At 45.2% G+C, this 22,123-nt stretch overlaps 1 protein-coding gene across 1 annotated transcript in view; it reads left to right on the top strand.

Annotated features, from left to right (window-relative positions):
- Positions 1 to 22,123, top strand: part of LOC144768680 (putative DBH-like monooxygenase protein 2) — a 574,472-nt gene that overhangs the window by 466,896 nt on the left and 85,453 nt on the right. The window contains exons 9-11 of the mRNA XM_078652509.1: positions 14,713 to 14,809; positions 17,178 to 17,237; positions 19,618 to 19,748. Coding sequence (XP_078508635.1) covers positions 14,713 to 14,809; positions 17,178 to 17,237; positions 19,618 to 19,748 — 288 coding nt within the window. The remainder of the gene's footprint in view (positions 1 to 14,712; positions 14,810 to 17,177; positions 17,238 to 19,617; positions 19,749 to 22,123) is intronic.

Raw genomic sequence — 22,123 nt, 5'->3', positions numbered from 1 at the left:
ATAGAGAAAAAATCCTAACTATATATACCTACTGGCGACCGCCAGTAGGTAATATATATATATATATATATATATATATATATATATATATATATATATTCACTGAAAAAACCATAGGTTTCACACAGGTTACAGTTAGAAATTAGCATTTAAAAAACCTGAAAAATTCACTGAAAAAACCATAGGTTTCACACACGTTATAGTTAGCGTGACATTTCACTCATACAAAACCTTTGAAATTCCCCGGTTGTAGTTAGTTCAGCTAACTATAACTTGCACGCCCACAATGCACTGCTGATGACGTCACATATTACATCACTCATGACATGGTCAGTGACATCACTCATGACATCACTGATGACATCTCAAATGACATCCCTGATGACATCATCCTTGTGGCAGACGTTCTCTCACCGTAATATAACCTTTGATACACACTATCAAAAATAGAAACTAAAATGTTAAAAAAATAGAGATACCAATTCCGTTTAGAACAACTTATTCTGTAATTCCAAAATCTACATACACATCCAGTCATTCACTAACAGTTCTATATAGGCACTCATACATGTACTCACTCATCATATGTACTCATACACCTATACATCTTATTACACACCAACACTCATCTATAGACTTACTCACACACATACTCACACATGCAAATAAACTATCAAACATCCATTTACTTGCATATACAGCTATACACCCACCAATAAACTAATTTCTACAGAATCGCATACTTACTATCTTAAACAATCACTTATAGAAACACATACTTATTTATACAGTAACTCTTACAATCTCTCACTCTCACTTATACTCATTTATATACATCAATACTCACATAAACTAGTTTAAAACATATGTAGTTACTCATAAAGATACTATTGAGACAGTCATTCACTCACTAACCCACCCATACACACACTCATCCACCCATACAGTCCTGCACACATGCTGTCTTCAAAACACATACAAACAGAGAGTCAGTCATTCATGCATCTGTACGCTAAGTAATACTCCCCACCGAACCATACAGACACTCATTCTGATACTCAAAAACCAACTAATAACCCATATACACACTCATGTAGCTACTCACCAACCCATGCAGCCACTTATATACAAAGTAAGACACTGATACAGATATTTAAATATTTAAATATTACTCGCTAATACAGCTATTCACTAAGATATACTTAATAAGTCAGTAATGCAATCAATTTTACAAAACAAAACATCTATTTAGACACTTATTTACCCATTTATTCTTCCATCGAACTTTAGATATACATATATAACAAATATTTATTTATTTTTCAGAAAGACACACATTCACTGGATGATGTCATCAGTGATGTCATCAGGGATGTCATTTGTGATGTCATCAGTGATGTCATGAGTGATGTCACTGACCATGTCATGAGTGATGTAATATGTGACGTCATCAGCAGTGTATTGCGGGCGCGCGAGTTATAGTTAGCTGAACTAACTATAACAGGGGAATTTCAATGGTTTTGTATGAGTGAAATGTCACACTAACTATAACATGTGTGAGACCTATGTTTTTTTCAGTGAATTTATAAGGTTTTTTAAATGCTAATTTCTAACTATAACGTATGTGAAACCTATGGTTTTTTCAGTGAATTTCTAAGGTTTTTTATATGCTAATTCCTAACTATAACGTGTGGGAAACCTATGGTTTTTTCAGTGAATTTCACAAAGGTTTTGTAAATGATAATTTTTAAATGTATTAATTGTTATATTTTTTTATACTGATCTACTACATTATTTTAAATTATTTATTTTTAGCTTTTTATTTTTTAAATTACATTACATATTTTTTATATAAATTGAAAAATAAATGTTTCAAAAAAAATTGAAATTGTAATATATATATATTTTTTAATTTATATATATTTTATATAGCAGGCAATGATATCCTATGGAAGGAAATTCAAGTTACTGTAACTATGATTAGAATTACTTTTCAGGATCAGTAGTGGGCTGAAAAATGCAGCACTGAGGTCTCTCCTGATAACAGGTGAGCAAATCGGAATTCGTAGTTCAGTTGATTTTTGAGGAATTTTTTAAACTGCCAAAACTCCACACTTAAAAGAATTTCCAAGTGAAACCAGTCAATGTTAGCCTATGGAAGGAAATTCAAGTTACTTTAACAACGGTTAGAATTACTTTTCAGGATCAATAGTGGGCTGAAAGATGCAGCACTGAGATCTCTCCTGATAACAGGTGAGTAAATCGGAATTCATCGTTCGGCTGATTTTTGAGGATTTTTTCAAAGTTCCAAAATTCCACACTTAAAAAAAATTCCAAGTTAAACCGGGCAATGCTAGCCTATGGAAGGAAATTCAAGTTACTGTACGTATGGTTACAATTACTGGATCAGTAGTGGGCTGAAAGATGCAGCACTGAGGTCTCTCCTGATAACAGGAGAGTAAATCAGAATTTGTAGTTCAGCTGATTTTTAAGGAATTATATAAACTTCCAAAACTCCACACTTAGAAGAATTTCCAAGTGAAAGCATTCAATGTTAACTTATGGAAGGAAATTCAAGTTACTGTAACTATGATTAGAATTACTTTTCAGGATCAGTAGTGGGCTGAAAGATGCAGCACTGAGGTCTCTCCCGATAACAGGTTAATAAATCGGAATTCGTAGTTCGGCAGATTTTTGAGGAATTTTTTTAATTTCCGAAACTCTACACTTAGAAAAATTTCCAAGTGAAAGCAGTCAATATTAGCCTATGGAAGGAAATTCAAGTTACTGTACCTATGATTAGAATCTTTTTTCAGGATCAGTAGTGGGCTGAAAGGCGCAGCACTGAGGTATCTCCTGATAACAGGTGAGTAAATCGCAATTTGTAGTTCGACTGATTTTAGAAGAATTTTTTAAAGTTCCAAAACTCCACACTTAGAAGAATTTCCAAGTAAAACATGTCAATGTTAGCCTATGGAAGGGAATTCTATTACTGTAAGTATGGTTACATTTACTTTTCAGGGTCCGTCCTGGGCTGAAAGATGCAGCACTGAGGTCTCTCTTGATAACAGGTGAGTAAATCGGAATTCGTAGTTCGGCTGATTTTACAGGAATTTTTTTTAACTTCCAAAACTCCACACTTAGAAAAATTTCCATGTGAACCCAGTCAATGTTTGCCTATGGAAGGAAATTCAAGTTACTGTAAGTATGGTTACATTTACTTTTCAGGGTCGGTCCTTGGCTCAAAGATGCAGCACTGATGTCTCGTGTGATAACAGGTGAGTAAATCGGAATTCGTACTTCGGCTGATTTTAGAGGAATATTTCGCTCAATAGTGAAGGAAGGGGGCGGGGCCTGAGGAGACATGTGTGCAAACACGCCCTGTGGCGCGTTTTAGGTTGGGCAATATATTCCTCTAAAATCCTTAGGTCACCTGTGAGCCAACTAGCCTATCAGGTACCTCCAGTTTGCGCCAGGGAGCTGCGTTGCAGAGAGGTGTTCAAAGGGCACTCCCCCTTTTTACAACACTCTGCCACGCAGCTCCGTGGCACTTACTAGAGGTACCCTTTGGACTAGTTGGCCCCTAGGGGACACTGGATTGAAGAGGAATATATTCACCAACCTAAAACGCGCCACAGGGCATGTTTGCACACATGTCACCTCAAGCCCCGCCCCCTACCTTCACCACTGTGCAAACTTGCCCCGTAACGCGTTCTATGTTGGGGGATTAAGTCCCCTTGCATACTGGGGGTCCCTGTGGGCCAACTAGCACACCAGGAACCTCCAGTATGCGCCAGGGGGCTGCGTTGCAGAGAGGTGTAAAAAGGGGCATGGCCTCATTACACCTATCTGCAACGCAGCTCCCTGGCGCGTTTGCAGAGGGGGAACTAATTCCCCTTGCATACTGGAGGTCCCTGGGGGCCAACTAGCCCACCGGGAACCTCCAGTATGCGCCAGGGGGCTGCATTGCAGAGAGGTGTAATGAGGCCACGTCCCTTTTTACACCTCTCTGCAGTGCAGCCCCCTGGCGCGTTTGCAGAGGGGGAACTAATTCCCCTTGCATACTGGAGGTCCCTGGGGTCCAACTAGCCCACCGGGAACCTCCAGTATGCGCCAGGGGGCTGCATTGCAGAGAGGTGTAATGAGGCCACGTCCCTTTTTACACCTCTCTGCAGTGCAGCCCCCTGGCGCGTTTGCAGAGGGGGAAATAATTCCCCTTGCATACAGGGGGTCCCTGGGGGCCAACTAGCCCACCAGGAACCTCCAGTGTGTGCCAGGGGGCTATGTTGCAGAGAGGTGTAAAGAGGCCATGCCCCTTTTTACCCCTCTCTGCAACGCAGCCCCCTGGTGCTTTATCAGAGGGGGAACTAATTCCCCTTGCATACTGGGAGTCCCAGGGGGCCAACTAGCCCACCAGGAACCTCCAGTATGCTCCAGGGGGCTGTGTTGCAGAGAGGTGTAAAAAGGGGCGTGGCCCGATTACACCTCTCTGCAAAGGAGCCCCCTGGCCCATACTGGAGGCTCCTGGTGGGCTAGTTGGCCCCCAGGGACCCCAGTATGCAAGTGGAAGTACTTCCACCTCTGCCAGGGGGCGTGTTTGCAAAGAGCTACAGGGAGGGGGTGTGGCCTCCTCCTGATCCCGTTTAAAAAAAAATACTTTTTTTTTTTTGGCCCTGGGTACCCCATCCCCCAGGGCCTGCTCCCAATTCTTTTTTTTATTATTTTTTTATGGGGAAGAGGGCCGCGTGGCCCCCCTCCCCTCGCCAATTCCGGCCCCGGGGACCCCATCCCCCAGGGCATGGCCAACTTTTTTTTTTTTTTAACGTGGCTGCATAGCCCTCCTCCTATGCCCCCTTAAGGCCCCGGGGACCCCTTCCCCCGGGGCCTTTCTTTTTTATTTAATTTATTTGGGGAGGGGGCCACATGGCCCCCCTCCCGGGCCACTTCTTGCCCCAGGGATCCCATCCCCCGGGGCCAGGCCTTCCTCGTTAGGGGCCGTGGGGGGGTTCCCAAGCCCCCATGGTCCCTGCTGGCTCCCCGCATCCTGCGTGAGCCGGTATTGCTTTTCTGCATGGGGAGCAGCTAACATGCTGCTCCCCTTGCAGAAAAGCAATCGGCTTTGATTTTTGAAAGAGAGAGCAGGTTTCCTGCTCTCTCTTTAAAAAATCAAAGCAGTTTGCTGTGGTAGGGTGGGAGCCGCGAGGCTCCCGCCCTACCATAGCAAACAGCAGTGTCCCGGTGGTGGGCACCCCGGAACACTGCAGGAGCTAGCCATGGGGGGTGGCGGTCCCCAGGGCCATCGAGGGCTTCAGAAGGGGGGCCGCGCAGCCCCCCTCCCAACATCTACAAAGCCCCTGGGGGTGGTGGTCCCCGGGGCTGGGGGGTCCGTCACGCCCTATTTTACATATTAGCGCCCTGGGGGGTGGCAGTCCCCGGGGCTCGGGGGTCATTAGAGGCCCCGCATGTTAATGTCTTTGCCCCGGGGGGTGGCAGTCCCCGGGGCTGCGGTGAGGCCATGTGCCCCCCCGCTAGCATAATTACTTTGCCCCGGGGGTGGCGGTCCCCCGGGCAGTGTGGGGGGGATTGGCCCCCCCACACTTTTTTAAAAATATGCTCCCGGGATTTGGTCCCCCCGGGGGCTAATTTTAAAAAAAGCAGACCGTTTTCTTGGGGGGGGGGTTCACGGGGTATGCGTACGTACGTATTTTAAAAAAAAAAAAATTGGGGGGGCCTTTGGGGTCCTTGTGGGACCCCCTGAGCAGGCCTAGGGGGTCAGGGTGTGTCTACCCTGCCCCCTTCGCGTGTTTTGCACATTTGTTTTCTGCTTTCTTGTGCCTCGGTTCTACCGAGGCACAAGATGGCTGCCAACACTTCCTGGTTTGGAGTGTTGACAGACAGTTGACATCCAGTCAGCATGCAGCTCGTGCTCGGGAAGGTACGCGAACTGTACAGAGTACAGTACAGAGTACGGTAAGCTCCTATAGATATACTTATGATTTTACTTATGATTTTCTCAGGAACTACCAAACGGATTTACACCATTCAACATGCAATTTTCCATAGGACCTTTAGCCAGGGCCACAGCCCGAGCTTTCATTCAGTCTTCTCAATGTGCAGATTGTTATAAAGCAGACACTCTCATCTTCATCAGTGCTGAGTTTGACCCCCTTAATGTTATATCTGATTGCGTTTTAGTTTATAGCTTGATTGAACTCTGACATTTCATTCAGACCTTTCTGCAAACAATTACATTTTAAAATTAAGTAAGCTTCCTTTTTCAGAAGTAGATTCTCAACGTTGCCGCCTCACGGTGGTTGTTTACGCCCTGCTAGTTCTGTCCATTGAAAATCTCTCTGAATGTTTCTTTTCCAGGAAATGGGACACTATAGGTGCTGTCATTATTTTTTTTTTATTCTTGAATGGTGTTGCACGATTTGCTAGTTGATTTCTTTTACCGATGTAAGTTTCAGCCACAGACATTGGATGGCATAGCCTGTGGTTTTAGTTTTACAATTGGTGAATTCTTTGTGGGTCCGCTTTATTGATTCATGTGTGGACTCTTGATCTTTAATTGTAGTGCTACAAGCTGAGCAATTACCACATTTGTGGTGACCTTCCATTGGATGCAGGGTCCATTGGACCCTTAAATCGTTTTTCTTTGGAGTGCTGGTTAGGTCAGCTCTAATGATCTCTGGCCTATACTTCTGTTCCGTTTCATTGCAAATAGTGGATGTTCCATGGGGATGTCCAACTGCGTCACCAGATGCCAATTTTTGGGAATAATTGGGCGAAATTTGTTGGAATGTTGGATAAATGTTGATCCACATACGAGTTTCTCAAGAGGTTGGTTTTCTTTTTTGGTCAACAAGACTTCTCGCGGAGGATACCAAGCTCTCTTGGTTGCATGTTTTAACATCTTTCGTGGGAACCCTCTCTGTTTGAGTTGATCACAAAATGTCTGTGCATGTATGAAAAAATCTTATTTCCGGGCACAGTTTCTCCGGATCCTTAATAACTGACCATAAGGGAGATTGTCCTTAAGGCTCCTGGGATGGAAACTCTGGTAGTGGAGGAGTGTGTTCCTATCTGTCTGTTTTCGGTGTAAAGTTGTTGATAGTTGGTCATCATATGTCATTACCTCCACATCAAGGAATGTTAATTGAGTCCTACTTTTCATGATGGTACATTTTATGTTCTGGTGCCTATGGTTTAACCAATTGTGAAACTGCAACCGTTGTTCTTCAGTGCCACTCCAAAGGCACCATACATCATCGATGTATCGGTACCATTATGAAATGTATTCACTGTAAGGGTTCTGATGAAAGACAAACTTGTCTTCAAACAGGGCCATGAACAATACAGCCATTTCTGGCCCAAATGGACAACCCATCGCGGTTCCTTTGGTATGGACAAAAAAGGTGACCTCGAATTTAAAATAATTTTCCTTCAGTGCAATTCCTGCCAGATCTAGTATGAAATTAGTTGGCACTCTGTGTGGCTTTGGTCGCGTCTCTAAGAAGTATTCCATTGTTTCCAAAGCTTCATTTTGAGGAATCTGGGTGTAGAAGGAGACTACATCAAACAAGACCAACCATTGGTGGCCTCTGTCAAAGGGGCATCCTTCAATTTTGTTAATAAAATCGGTAGGGTCTCTTAGGTAAGACGGTACTTGTGCCATGAATGGCTTCAGGAAGACATCAACATACTTTGCTATTGGCTCCAGTACTGAATCACAACCTGAGACAATCGGACTCCCCCGAGGTTGTGTCAAACTTTTGTGGATTTTTGGGAGAAAATAAATAACTGGAATTCTTGGGTGTGATTTATTCAGAAACTCATATTCTTTTGGTCCCAAAATGCCTTGATCGAATTCCCATTTTAACTTGTCATTAATCTCTACCTGGATTTTTTGTGTTGGGTCTTCCTTGAGCAGTCGATACCATTCCTTATTCAATATTTGACTTTGAGCGTCAGTCACATACATCTCTCTAGGCCACAAGACAAGGGCACCCCCCTTGTCTGCCGACTTTATGACTATTGAATCATCCTTTTGTAAATCCATGATCGCCTCATGTTGTTGTTTGGTGATGTTTCTTTTGGTAAAAGTTTTACTTTTTCCAGTTGAGTGATCGAGGACAACACTGCCTGTTCAAAGGCCAAAACTTGTTTTGGTATACAATGTACCGGTGGAACAAATGTAGATTTTTTGGTTAAGCCCGAAGCTTCTTTCTTGACACAGTTTTCTTTCCCTTGGAAAAAGACTTTTAGGCAAATTTTTCTTAAAAATCCCAGAGCTTCAATTTTTAAGGTGGTGAAGTCTGTGCTTGCTGTATGAACAAATGTCACTCCCAATTCCAGGACAGACTCTTGTACTTGAGTCAGTTGTTTAGTTGAAAGATTTACAATTGTGCTCATTTCTAGTTCTTGTAAAAGTTATTTCGGGTCTTTATTTCCTATGGTTGGGGCTGTGGTTTGAACCTTACTCGATTTCTCTGTTCTCCTTGCTCTAAAAAAGAATTTTGTCTTTTTGAGGTTCCTTTTTGGGGATTGTAGTCTCCTGAAGAGTCTGAAGATGATGATTTGGAGAATGTGGTAAATTGGTTCTTTGATCTGCCCTGGTACTGGGTTACTGATCTGCGTAAATCTGCCTGAGTGTAATAGTCTTCCTTAAGGTAGGGATAGACTGTCTCAATGTTGAAGGGTTTAGTGTCTTTTTCAAACTTCGTTATTTTAAAATTGATGGTATTGTCTTTAAATGTCTGAATTTTTTTTCTATTTTCTCCAACAGGGATTTTGCTTCTGTTACCATGTGGTTGTTTCTGATTGCTTGGGTTAGGTTGTCAAGTTCTTCTATTTCTTTTTGGCAAATTCTCTGTGCCATCTCAATGGTGTGGACCATAAGGTCCCTGCTGCATTTTGTGCTTATAAAGCTAAATCCTTTTTTATATTCCGGATCTTCTGTAAAAATAACTGGTATGTTTTTAATCTGAAGTCCCCAGGGAAGAGTGCCTGCCTTTAAGTGCTCTAGTAAAAAGTGCCTGAAAGGCATGCACCAGGTGTCACTTGTAATATGCTGCACCACTTATAAGTGGTTGGCTCAAGCTGACACTGTTTGTGAATATAAGCCAACCCTCTGAGCCAGGTGTTTATGTTCACACTTGTCTTCTGGCGGACACATTTGTCTCCGAGGAAGAATTGGACATGGAAGTGGCTAAGAATCATTACTGCCGTCCAGTGAAGTCAGGACCAAACTGGAGAGCAGAGGGCAAATGCCTGCTGTTACTATGACATGAAGAAATACAGGGAAGACTGCCCTGCATATTTAGAGCCTGCCTGTATAGTCTCATTGACTGCAAGGCACTAATACTCCAAATGCTGCTGAGACAATCATTGCTTGTAAGACGAGTCTGCTCATGACTAGTGAATTGTTGCAGCTGCCATGTTTAATTCAAGGATCCTCATCAGCATAATATTCTGTTCTCCTTCCTCTTTCCAAAACTCCCTGAGAGAAAGGACCAGACAACTGTTCAACTGATGGCACTAGTGCAAGAAAAGAGCTTTGTGAGCCACAGTCGTAAACCAGTGACAAGTGCTGGTTGCCCTCAGTCCTCTTTCTCATTCTGCAGCCCATATCCTTCTTTGTTTGGGGGGCTGTGGTGTGTCCACCTTCCCATGTTTTCTCTTGTGTGTGACACACCACCCTTTTGACCATGAAAATCCCCTCACCTGCTCTGGTATCCTTCCCCATCTTTGTTGCAGCATGCTACCTGACCAGCTTGTTGTTCTGTAGCGTCAGAGATGCAACAGCAGGTTCTCTAGGTCTTAGCTCACTTCTGCCTGTATGCTGCATCTCCTCTGCGCCTTGTGGTGCAGTAAATGAGTTTGCCTCTTGGATTCTAACCACATCAGGGTTTGAGCAGAGATTACTAACTACCAATGTGTAGACGGAGGTAAATGTAGCAGCTAGGTTTAATCTCCTGACAGTTATGTAGTGAGACAAAAATCGAGTATTTTGAAGAAAACTTGCCCTTTGGGAATTAGGATACATCAAGCATTTGTTGTAATCACTCCAGAAAAAATGAATTTTTTTCTAGAAACCCATCACCCACCAGGGTTGCTCGTAGGTGGCATGCTTCATCATTGGGGGTTCATCTCATTCCTCTATGGATTGAGGTGTGCTGCAACTTGCGAAATACATAGGAGCACTTATTTGTATAGACTATGTGTAGTACAGGGAAGTGAAGCGGGAAGGGAAAGAACATTTTTAAATACCTATCTAGTTGGCCACTCTATTATTCCTGCCCCTGGTTGGTATGATTAAAAATCAGGGGTTGTTATTGAAAAAAACTGACTTTAATGAGTCTGGTTGTCTCAGTAATGTGTTTTTGTTAACATGTTTTGAGCTTTTTCCCTTTTAGTTCTTCATCAGGAGTCCACAGGGTCCAGCCCCATATGGACCATTCCTATTGAATCCTATATTAAGGACGCAAAATATGCACACCTAATGCGCATGCACTGTATACATGTGGTTCCAGTAAATAATCTGTATTTCTAATTTGAAAGCAAAAAGAAACCTTAGAAACAATGACCTGTCAGCTGGGCTGGTAGGCCACAATTGCTTAGTTATGCGAAAATATGAATATATCGAACCCGTAAATGGTGGGTGCTCATATGGTCTATCCTGTGTGCCTGCACAATGTGTCATGAACATGCCACACGCTGTAAATGGGTGAAAACCCCTCGTAAAATAACACTCATGAGGCCACCATGTGACAGTACAACATAAAACATATAAGAAGTAATTCCTGTGACATACTTCTGATAATGCTATATTATTGCATCATGGTCAAAACCAGGGGTAGAGGGGCTTGTAGTCACACACTAAAAATTGGGAGAAAAGGATATATTTAAAATTTATCAGATGCTCCTGATGCTTCTCCTCAGGTGTTGGTAGTCACCATGGGTAGCGTATTCCATCTGAAGGAAAAAGGAGGCCCCCGTCAAAGCTGCCTCTGGTTCAATAACCTACTTCTCTCCCTTGAGACCGCATACTAACGGCACCATTGCCCGCTTCCGTATTTAAAGCTTGTTTGTAACCAAACCGCAGGAGAAAACAGCCTTGTCATGCTGCTTCCAAGGCATGATAGTTTTCCATACTAAATCTATCGTAGGAGACATTGAGGACTTTTACCAGGTGTATGCTGAATAGAATTAAGTGTTTTGTGAGTGCAAAAGGAAATACACTGATGCAGTGTCTAGTTGGCAATGCTCCAGTCCTAATCGGCATTGGTTATTGAAATGTCTACTTGACAAGTGTAATATTCTTGGAACCACAAAACCATCTTGTAGTATGGAGAGAGGGGAGGAGAGGACAAAAGCAAACAAGTCATGTCCTTCTTGATCCCTCAGTCACATACTAGCGGGCACAGTCTGCAGTCAATTATTGATTCATAATGGCTGACCCGAGGGTTCCTCGCAAACATTAAGATGGACTTTTATTAGTGAGATGTTTATCGTATACTTTATAGACCCGGTGGATATTAAAATTGGTGGGTATGTAAAAGGTGTTTGTTCTCACAGATACCCATTTACAATGGGTAGTAGTGTCCAATTAGCTTGGAACTAGTGACCAGACCTTATATTCAGAGTGTGTTATAATTTTGTGCTATTCTAGGTTGGAAGGACTCTTAAAATTGTTTATTTTCAACGTAACAGGCCTCACTTGATAGTGTCATTTAGTTCTACGGAGTCGGTGTGGAATTTGTACACCCACCACTGCCATTTCTCCAGAAGTCTGTGTTCTAGATTGTCACTATAACACAGATGTTCTAGGACAACCCACTTTACGTCGTTGGGTGTGTGTTTCTGGTCCACGTAATGTGAGCCAGTAAAATCAAGACAGCTCAAAAGAGAGCATGCAACACCAACAAAGAATTACTCCTTGATACCCAACCAAAAGAAAAAACTGAACACATGATACATGTTACCACCTTTACACCAGAATCAAATATGATCAGACGGGTCATTTGTAAACACTAGAAAATCCTGAATTTTGGTGACCATAACCTAAGTACTCCAACGTTTGCGTTTAAAAGAACTGCCAACCTAAACGATTTACTCAGTAACACTAGGCCCAGAATAAAAGACTCCTCCTGCACAACAACCATTGTGGAACCTACCCCCAGTCCATGGCTTCTTCCCGTGTGGACAATGTGTAGTTTGCCCATTCACTAGTGCAACTAAGACTGTTACCCTTACCAACACACTAATTGTACCTCGTAAATTTGCATATATCTTATAACTTGCCCATGCCAATATCCAATATGTGAAAAACACAGTTGATGGACAGAATGTAGAACAATGTCATGCATTCACCCCAGTACAAGGATCTGGGCCTAAATCCATTGTTTTTTTGCACTCCACACCACCCTGGGTTAGGCACTGGCTAAATGCAAATCAGCTCTGACCCTGTGCCTCATGGGAACAGTCCAGTCCGAACTACCAAGCCATGTCTTTCCCAGACCGGAATCAAGCATCCAAGGACCGGTTTCTGGCTATCAGCCTTCATCAGCCTGGATAGCTTGACTCCAGTGGTGTGGAGAGCCTGGGACTCACGTCTGAGCATACCCAGCCCACTTGGGGTGAAAATTGCAAAAAAACACTGTTGATGGACAGAATGTAGAACAATGTCATACATTCACCCCAGTACAAGGATCTGGGCCTAAATCCATCGTTTTTTTCACTCCACACCACCCTGGGTTAGACACTGGCTATATGCAAATCAGCTCTGACCCTGTGCCTCATGGGAACAGTCCAGTCCGAACTACCAAGCCATGTCTTTCCCAGACCGGAATCAAGCATCCAAGGACCGGTTTCTGGCTATCAGCCTTCATCAGCCTGGATAGCTTGACTCCAGTGGTGTGGAGAGCCAGGAAAGACATGGCTTGACATCTATGGTAGCGTATTCCGGATGGAATACGCTACCCATAGGTGAATGCCAACACCTGAGGAGCAGCATCAGGAACATCTGATACATTTTAAATATATCCTTTTCTCCCATTTTTAGTGTGTGGCTTTGACCATGATGCAATAATATAGCATTATCAGAAGTACGTCACAGGGATTACTTCTTCTATGTTTTCTGTTGTACTGTAATGTGGTGTCTTGTCTCACAAGTGTTTTTTACACCATTTACAGTGGGTGGCATGTTCTTGGCACACTGTGCAAGCAAACAGGATAGACCATATGAGTACCCACCATTTAGGGGTGCGATATATTCATATTTTCGCAAGTTGCATGCATAACTAAGCTATTGTGGCCTGCCAGCCCAGCTGACAGGTCATTGTTTTTAATGTTCCTTTTACCAAACCAGTCATGCTCCTTCAGGAGTGGGCACAGCACTCCTCCCCTGCGCAGCCCTGCTTGTAGAGCAGACCCGCCAACACGCCCGCCCGCCCGCAACCAAACACTTCTGCTTTCTTGCAGTGCGAGAAGCAGAAACATAAAATGGTAGTTTTACTATTTTCTGTGTCTGCTTTTCGCACTAGAGGAAAGCAGTGGGGCGACACTCCTCCACCTTAGTGGAGGAGCTGCCCGTGATTTGAACACTGAGTAGAACTTTGTCAACTAAACCCTTTTACCAAACCAGTCATGCTCCTTCAGGAGTGGGCACAGCACTCCTCCCCTGCGCAGCCCTGCTCGTAGAGCAGACCCGCCAACACGCCCGCCCGCCTGCACGCCCGCCCGCAACCAAACACTTCTGCTTTCTTGCAGTGCGAGAAGCAGAAACACAAAATGGTAGTTTTACTATTTTCTGTGTCTGCTTTTCGCACTAGAGGAAAGCAGTGGGGCGACACTCCTCCACCTTAGTGGAGGAGCTGCCCGTGATTTGAACACTGAGTAGAACTTTGTCAACTAAACCCTTTTACCAAACCAGTCATGCTCCTTCAGGAGTGGGCACAGCACTCCTCCCCTGCGCAGCCCTGCTCGTAGAGCAGACCCGCCAACACGCCCGCCCGCCTGCCCGCCCGCCCGCAACCAAACACTTCTGCTTTCTTGCAGTGCGAGAAGCAGAAACACAAAATGGTAGTTTTACTATTTTCTGTGTCTGCTTTTCGCACTAGAGGAAAGCAGTGGGGCGACACTCCTCCACCTTAGTGGAGGAGCTGCCCGTGATTTGAACACTGAGTAGAACTTTGTCAACTAAACTATACAGAGCAAACACCACACCTACGTGGGCTTGAGTTATAAAAACTTTGGGGTCCCCTATCCCCTTGAGCATGTAATTGTCTAGATGCTTTTTGGTAAGTCAGATTGTTGTCACATACACAAAAGAGTTGAAGCATTACTTATTGAAATGATATTTACAACTTATCTACAATGATGAATGATAAAGCGAATTATATCTTTTACTTTTATAAAATTATAGTACTGACTTGATCTTCAGCCAGGATATGATAATACCCACTCTGGGCATAATGTTGGCAATTTGATTACTGTGATAATTCTTGGGCATAAAGCAGTATTAAATGGAAAGATGATGCTCATCCAAGCATAATTTTGCCGATGTTTGGATTACTGCTGATACTGCTGTGTATTAGTTTTTTATAAATCCTGCTCTATTGGCTTTTCCAATGCTTGTTCCATATAGATAACACCACACTGGATATCTGGGTGCTGTGAGTAGTAACACGTCTCCCCTTCTCTCACCAGGAATGGGTCTCAGATCGGGTTTCTGGGTCGGGACATGAATTACGACTTCAATCTACAAGAGACAAGACTCCTCCTGAACATTTCTACTCTCCGAATGGTAGGCTCCTCAACACACCCTGACCCTCTCTCTCTCTCTTTCCATGTCACCTCTTCCTTTGAATCCTTTCTTTCTCTTAACAATCTTCACTTCCATCCAAGTCATTTTACTCATCCACTGGAAGCTTTTTTCACACACTCTCTATCATGGCTCCTATTGCTTTCTAAGACGTCAGGATGTTTTCGCAGGTAATCGGTAAGAGTTTCCCAGAAGTTAGAAGGTTTAGTGGCTGTAGGTAGTTCTTCCGCATAAGTTATATTTACAGTAGATAGAGTCTCGTATCCATTGAGCCATAGTAGGGGCCTTCCTTCTGTCCCAGGGCATGGCTACTCTGCTTTTCGCTAATAGTAGCAAAATTGCTGTCAATTTTTTGTTTTTAGATTTCAAATAAATTAAGTGTCCCAATAAGCACATTTGTAATGTGCAGTCCAGTTTGTAGTTCAGGATTCCATTTAACAACTGTACCACTTGATCCCAAAACAACTTCACTTTAGCACAACGCCACGCTAGATGTATAAAATCGGCCTGATCTGTCCCACAGCATTTATTTGGAAAGAAAGTTGAATGCTAACATTTTGTATTCGGACAAATTAGAGGAGCTCATGAATAGGTGCTGGAATAGTAGCTGTTGGGTTTCCTGAGGACCAAGTTTCCTGAGGACCAGGCTAAAGTAAATGAGGATTAAGAAGTCACTACAGGACCGGAATCAAGCATCCAAGGACAATGTGAGGGGAAGTATGGGTGTTTTGTAAGTTGATATCTAATGTCTTTTTAAAGGGGCTAACATTATTTAAAGAGTTAGACATCTGCATAAGTACAGCACCCCCTTTTCACATCTCTTTACTTAGTCTATGCCTCTCCTCAGTTGCCTAACAGCGCCCTAATTTTACTATAGAAACATTTTAGTACAAAAATATATATTCACTGAAAAAAACAAAGGTTAAATTGACATTTTAGTTAGGTTTTGCAATGAGACATGAGCTAGCACTAAACAAACAAAAATACACTGAAATACACCAGTTATAGTTTAGCAAATTAACTATAACTTGTGCCCTCATCATGTACTGTTTCTGGGCTCACGTATTGTATCATTTATGATATGTTAAATGTCATCGTTGATGACATCACTCATGGCATCTCAGTGATAACCTCCAGCCAGCCCCTGCATCCAATCCACACATTTGACACGGCTTAGGCTGCGGCTAGGACCCGCACCCGCCCCTCCAAAAGTGAGCAACCCCCACCATACATAGACTTCAGAAATATACAGTGAAGGTTGTCCTCAAGGGATGGTGTCACACCAGAGCCTGCATCCAATTTACCATATGGATTCGTGGTGGGCTTGCCCAGTGCCAACTCACTGCATGTGGCTTTCTGCCACGCGCAGGGGGGGTGCTGGCCATCCTGCATCCAGTCCTCCATGACAACTTAACACCCTATTTGCTCAACCTTCAGCCTTCCACAGCAAAGGTTGACCAAAGGGTTTATTGTTAAATTATTTTTAGTGGGCAGCTCTCTGCAAGTGACCAAACCTCATTGCGAAAGCACAAAACAGATAGGGTGGAGATTAAGGAAATGGTTGATTTGATCATCGTGTTACACTCTAGGGTAAGCCGGTAAGCCGGTAAGCCAACTTTTTCTGGATGAGGAAGCGTCATCCATAGTTCGTGGCATGCTTAATCATCTTCGATCTTCCCCACCCTTGTAAGATGATACTACCAGGGCAGACTCAATGTCAATTGTGAATAACTTCTTGATAAAGCTTAGACCTGGATAAGCCATTATCCAGGTATTCCTAAAAATACCTTAGTATAAACCTAAAGGAATTGCCTTTATTGATAGGTACCCTAGGTATGGTTAAAATTAATATATGTGGGAATGATTTGGGTACCATGCCCCAGGCATCCCTTAATTAGCCAACTTGTTTTTGGCCCTTGTCATTCATCAGGGCTGGGAAATGACAGACCAATTCCGTGTGTAAAAAGAGTTATTTGCCTACCTTTGTCCTGTTGTTTGAGTTGAACCTATTTCAGGCAGTTGCTAACTCTGTGGTCTGGCTGGTGAGTGGCAACCTCTGCGATCACACATTTGCCAAGGGATTCACTGGTCTGTTTATCTATGTATCCCGACCACCAGCGATAATGATTACTGGCAAACCTTTTGTCTGTTTCTCTCCGTGCATTTCTTCATCCTCACCTTTCCTCCGTCTCTCTTGCACTCCCTTACAGTACATTCTGTTTTGTCGTCTCTCGTTTTCCTTTGGTCCTTTTTTTTCTCCCTTTCTCTTCTTTCTGTAAAAACTCTTTATGTGATTTTTTTGAGCTCAGCAGCCCGGAGATGCTTATTCTTTATTTGTTTCCTTTCTTAGGGGGATGAGATTGTCGTAGAGTGCACTTACAACACAATGGATCGCAAAAACATCACAGTTGTAAGTATTTCTCAGAGGCCAATGAAGGGATTCTGGGTCATCCTATCTTTTTCAAAAGCAACATTAGTCCTTGTGCCCTAAGGCATAAAGGCACTGTGCCTGCTCTATGGTGTCTCTTATAGTTAGTGTCCCTATCCTCTAGTGTCTCTTGAAGCACAGAGAGTCAGAATCACATCATGGAACATGGTTATGTTGCACTTTAGTTGGTGGATGCTAAGTGCTCCATAGCAATTGAGGTAACCTATGAGCTGATTTTTCTAAAGCCCCATGTTTTTATCAATTATTGTAGTGGCTGTGTAGACCCTGTTGGCATGCTTTCGGGACCAAAATATAATTAGTGCAGACGAGCTTTGCGCACTACCTGTGAGTAGAGATGTCAGTGTGAGTGTCAACACAGTTATCCTGACCTTTCATTGTCTGGTAACTAATGGCATGGTTGGCAAATGCACAAGGATCCATTGCTCAAGCATAGCCTGACAGATAGTGGTAGATTGTTCATACAGGCTACTGAGGTGACACTCTGTTATCCTACCTGATCCCAAGCAGCCACAGTGCAGTATCATCTCTAAAAACAGAGGCTAAGATGGCTGCTGGCGATTCTTGCACATGACAGCCAGCTAGTCTCTCTCTGTGTAGAGGATTTTCCTCCATTAGCCTGGCACCACCTTTTGGGTGTCTAGTAACCAGAAGAAGGGCTTTTGATGGATGGCAACATAGGAAGGTGTCAGGACCCCTTTCAGAGGGTCACGGGGCAAAAAGGAGCTACTAGGCCCAACTGTGGTGGTTGAGGTCTTTTACTCCTGATATATCTAGGCCGGTCGAGCAGTCCCAGGATTCTCAGGAGTAGGTAGGTGTTTGGTGAACACAAGCTAACAACTTAGGGCCGGATGACGATGTCAGTCGGAAAGGCTCCGAACGGCATTCAGATTTTCTAAACCGTGCCGGAACCTATGTTTTCGACCGAGTTGGAAACATATCCCGCCGACCGATTATGATGGAAAGGTAACCGTTCGGTCATTCCGAATTGGTTCTGACAGGGATTCAAAACTCTGACTTGGTCGAAGCTGAATCGTACAGCTCTATGGACCACGTTTCCTACCGATGTATTTTGATGTCGGATTCGGACCGCCTTTCTGACTCGGACTGTCTGAGACAAAAAGGCTGTCACAAACTGACTTTGGGGACCCCTAGCAGGCCCCCCTTCATCCTGAGGCCTCTGTTTGGGGGTCGGGGGGTACCCAAGGGACCCCCCTGTAGAACCATGCCCAGTGTGACAAGCACCATGGGGTGCCTGCCACAGGCTGCAAGGTTTTCTGAAACCACCCATTTTTTCAATGGGAACCTATGTTGTTGGTTGGAACACGGACTCCCATTGAGGTAAATGGGATACTTTCCAAACGGTGTTCGGAAGCATCATAATCGGTCAGTCGGAACCTCCAACTGCGAGTCGGTCGGAACAGAATCCGACAAGGAGTCGGGAGGTTTCGTTCTGACTGACATCGTAATCAGGCCCTATAAAATACGTCCAAAAATCCCAAATAAATGATTGTTCATTCAAATATTTGCTCTTATATAAAAGGTAGTATTTATATATGAACACAAAGTATAATAAGACACACCACAAATAATACATACAGCCTTCTCAAGGTAGGCCCACTAGCGCTTTCTGGGACAACTTCTCAAGCCCCACCTCCCTGCCTAAGGTCTGTAGTTATTCCCCAGTTACGTGAGGTGCCATACAAGCTAGGCCCTGTTAGTGAATTTAAGTCTTAGAAGTTCCACAATGGCTTATCGACAGTCACAGTGTCTCCGCGTCGTACCACGTAAGTTAGAGCAAGTTCCTGCAGAGGCCGGCAGCCTGGTATTCAGACCTACCTGCTCTGACTGGAGGGTTGTGGTGAAGTATCTGAGTGCATAGATGTAGACCAGCATTGAGCAGAGCTCTGGATCCTGTGGTCGGAGTGGCAGGCGTCCATGGTGATCCTCCGGTTACACTGTAAATCTTGCTTAAGGTCTTTAGTGCTCTTGGATTTGGGTAGTTGAATTGTTCCTCTTCTTACACATGTCGTAGCCAACTCCTTCACAGCTATGTGAGGCCTCAGGGTGATGGCCTTTTCCCTTTACAACAGCCTCCTCTCCTGGCATACCGGGGATCACAAACAGCAGCTCATAGGGCGGCAGCCCTTTCAGCTCACAGCTTCACACATGATGATATTTAAATCATAAAATGATGATGTCAATTGTGATTCCCTTACAAAAAAGTATAGGCACCTCTGCACCTATCATACAAAAATGCTTGTTCCATACTAAACTATCGGACACAAATGCTTTGTTTTTTCCGATGCATCAAAAGTACTAAGTGTGTGCTCCTCTCTTTCAGGGTGGATTGGGCACGAAGGATGAAATGTGCATGGGATTCCTCTATGTCTATCCTCGAAACAACATTTCCAACTGCATGAGTGTTCCTAACACGTTGCCAATTGCACAAGCAATAGGCAAGAACGTCTCCAGGTGAGATCCTTGGTATTTCTTTTTAATTTTATTTAACATTAACATAGCAGCACACCTAAACCACATCAGTATTAAGGTGTTTTATGGTACATAACATTGAGGAAGGAGGGAAAAGGTTGCCGTCATTAACTGATGTATTGAACGTCTAGGACATAGGATATGAATATAGAATTCATCACATTTGTGCAAGCCAATTCTTATGTCTTTTGTCCAGTGCTCTGAGCTGAATAATGGAAACAACAGGACCATTTGGTGTTTTGCATGAACTTACCTATAGCCTGAAGTCTAGGGAATCATTAGTCTTCCTGGAACCACACAGAGTGGCTGTTGTGTCCACAGCTCTCGGTGGGCGCCTCTTGCATCTGCAACTTCGTAAGGGGGGGTTGTGGATATGTCGGGCTGTGGTGGACCTGAGGGTGCTAGCCAAAGCACAAAGTGTCTGGGCGCTACTTACCTGAGTACTTTTGTGGTCTGAAATTTTGGTTCTGTACTTTTTGTGCCGGGGTGTGTTTTCCTGCCTGGCGTCACGTCCTTAAGTGATTCTGCTCTTGCTGGAGCTCAAAAGTAAGTGCTGGGCTCAGCTGGCAACATAGGGTTGTCACTTGTTTGAGTGCATGTAAAAGCCCTTATTTGGGAAGTTTAACTAGTACTCCAGTCCACTTTTTCTTTTTCCTTTTCTTTACTTCTCAAGATGATGACACAGTGTATTTCGGGGGGCGTGGCCAGCCAGGCAACATGGCGGACGTGACTCCATAGAGCTCCGTCCGTAGGGCCCTGATTTCTCCTGCAATTCTCCTGTGAGAGCGCATTACAACCACTCACACCGGGCGGAGTAGGTGCGGGACTACCTGAGAAGCCTGCCGGTGTGTCAACGAGACTGTACCGAGGCCGCAGCGGTGTGGAATCGGCCGTCGGGCTGAGGGGGCGCAAGATCGCTGCGAAGGCGCGAGACCAGGCCGGTCCTAGCTGCGCACGAAACCCCCCGGCCTCGGCGCTGAGAAGGAGGCGAGGAAGCCGGGCCTGATCGGCACTGCGGACCCCTGGGCAGGCCTGTGGTGTGAGGCGGCGGCCCCGGAGCAAGAGGTCAGGTGACGGGTGGTGCCCTGAGAGACTGAGAGGGGGACCGTGAGGCGAGGCCCTGAAGAGGCTGGTTCCCGGGCGCCGAGGGTGGAAGGTGGCGCACCGCCATTGACCATTACAGCGGTGGGACGAGGGAGCCCACGCAGCTAGCCCACGGGAGTGCCCCAGAGTAAGAGAGCGCGGAGGTGGTGGGGTCTCCGCCGCCGGCGGGCCCAGAGCACGAGCGGCACCGGTGAGGCAGGCAGCGGCGCGCTCATACTGGCGCTGATGTGGCCTGAGGGCTGGACACAAGCCTGGAGGTGACAGCGGAGGGTTAACGGACCGCTACAGTGCACAGCGGTGACTCAGCGGCGGACGGCAGGAGTGCAGCCTGGCCCCGGTGAGCGCCCGCTATGCTGAAGTTGTCGGTATCTACTGTCACCCGGTGAGTCACTGGGACCCGGGATACTGCGCGCTGACTCTCTGGCAGCTGCGGGGGCATCCGGTATTGAAGCAGGAGCCAAGGAGCGCAACAGGGTAGCGGAGGCCGAGGCCGCGAGGTGAAGAGGGTGCGGCAGGCCGCGGAATACGCCATTTTGTTCCGGGCGCCATTTTAACCATCCACAGGATGAGAGGTCCCCGTCCCTGAGCCGCACCAGTCATTCCCATCTTTTGCCGGCAACACTAGACACTGAGGCCGCCTCAGCGATCAGGACTTGGGAGGAGGGGCACCCCAGGCACTGCTGGAGAGCACTGGGAGAGCATTGCTGACTGCACCTATACGCTCCCCTGAGGAGGAACGCGCACTGAAGGATCAGGGCCGGACTGTCCTCGAGGCATTTAGACGGTGTTTCCTGGTGGTAGTGGTCTACCCAGGCAAACCTGCCTTTCACTGGCCCACAGCATTGGCCCCTTGAAAAGGTTGACTCCCCCCCCCCTGCCATCGTTACTGGACCTGAACCGGACGCATTGATGCCCACGGCGCAGCAGCTTGCAATGGGCAGGCTGAGAGACAAGTCACAGGCGAAGCTTCAGGAAGTAAGTGGTCCTGACCCATCGCAGGAACCCGCAACCGCCTTGGCAGCCAAAATGGACACGGTTCTGGCGGCGGTGGAACAAATTGGGACTACCTTGGCGCAGGCCAAAACCTCCCTGTAAGCACGACTTGATAAAGTCACCTCTGACTTCACACTGCTGCACACGGATCACCGTAAGCAACCAGAGTCAGTTGCTGCACAGCGCCAAACGGTTCAGGAGTTGCAGCCGGTGGTACACAATCATGCCTCAGCTTTACAGGACCTGGTTGATAGAGTCCA

Source organism: Lissotriton helveticus, chromosome 7 (genome assembly GCF_964261635.1).
Source record: "Lissotriton helveticus chromosome 7, aLisHel1.1, whole genome shotgun sequence".
Lineage (NCBI taxonomy): Eukaryota > Metazoa > Chordata > Amphibia > Caudata > Salamandridae > Lissotriton > Lissotriton helveticus.
Note: the sequence above shows the minus strand (reverse complement) of the source record. Positions and strands in the feature narration are given on the sequence as shown.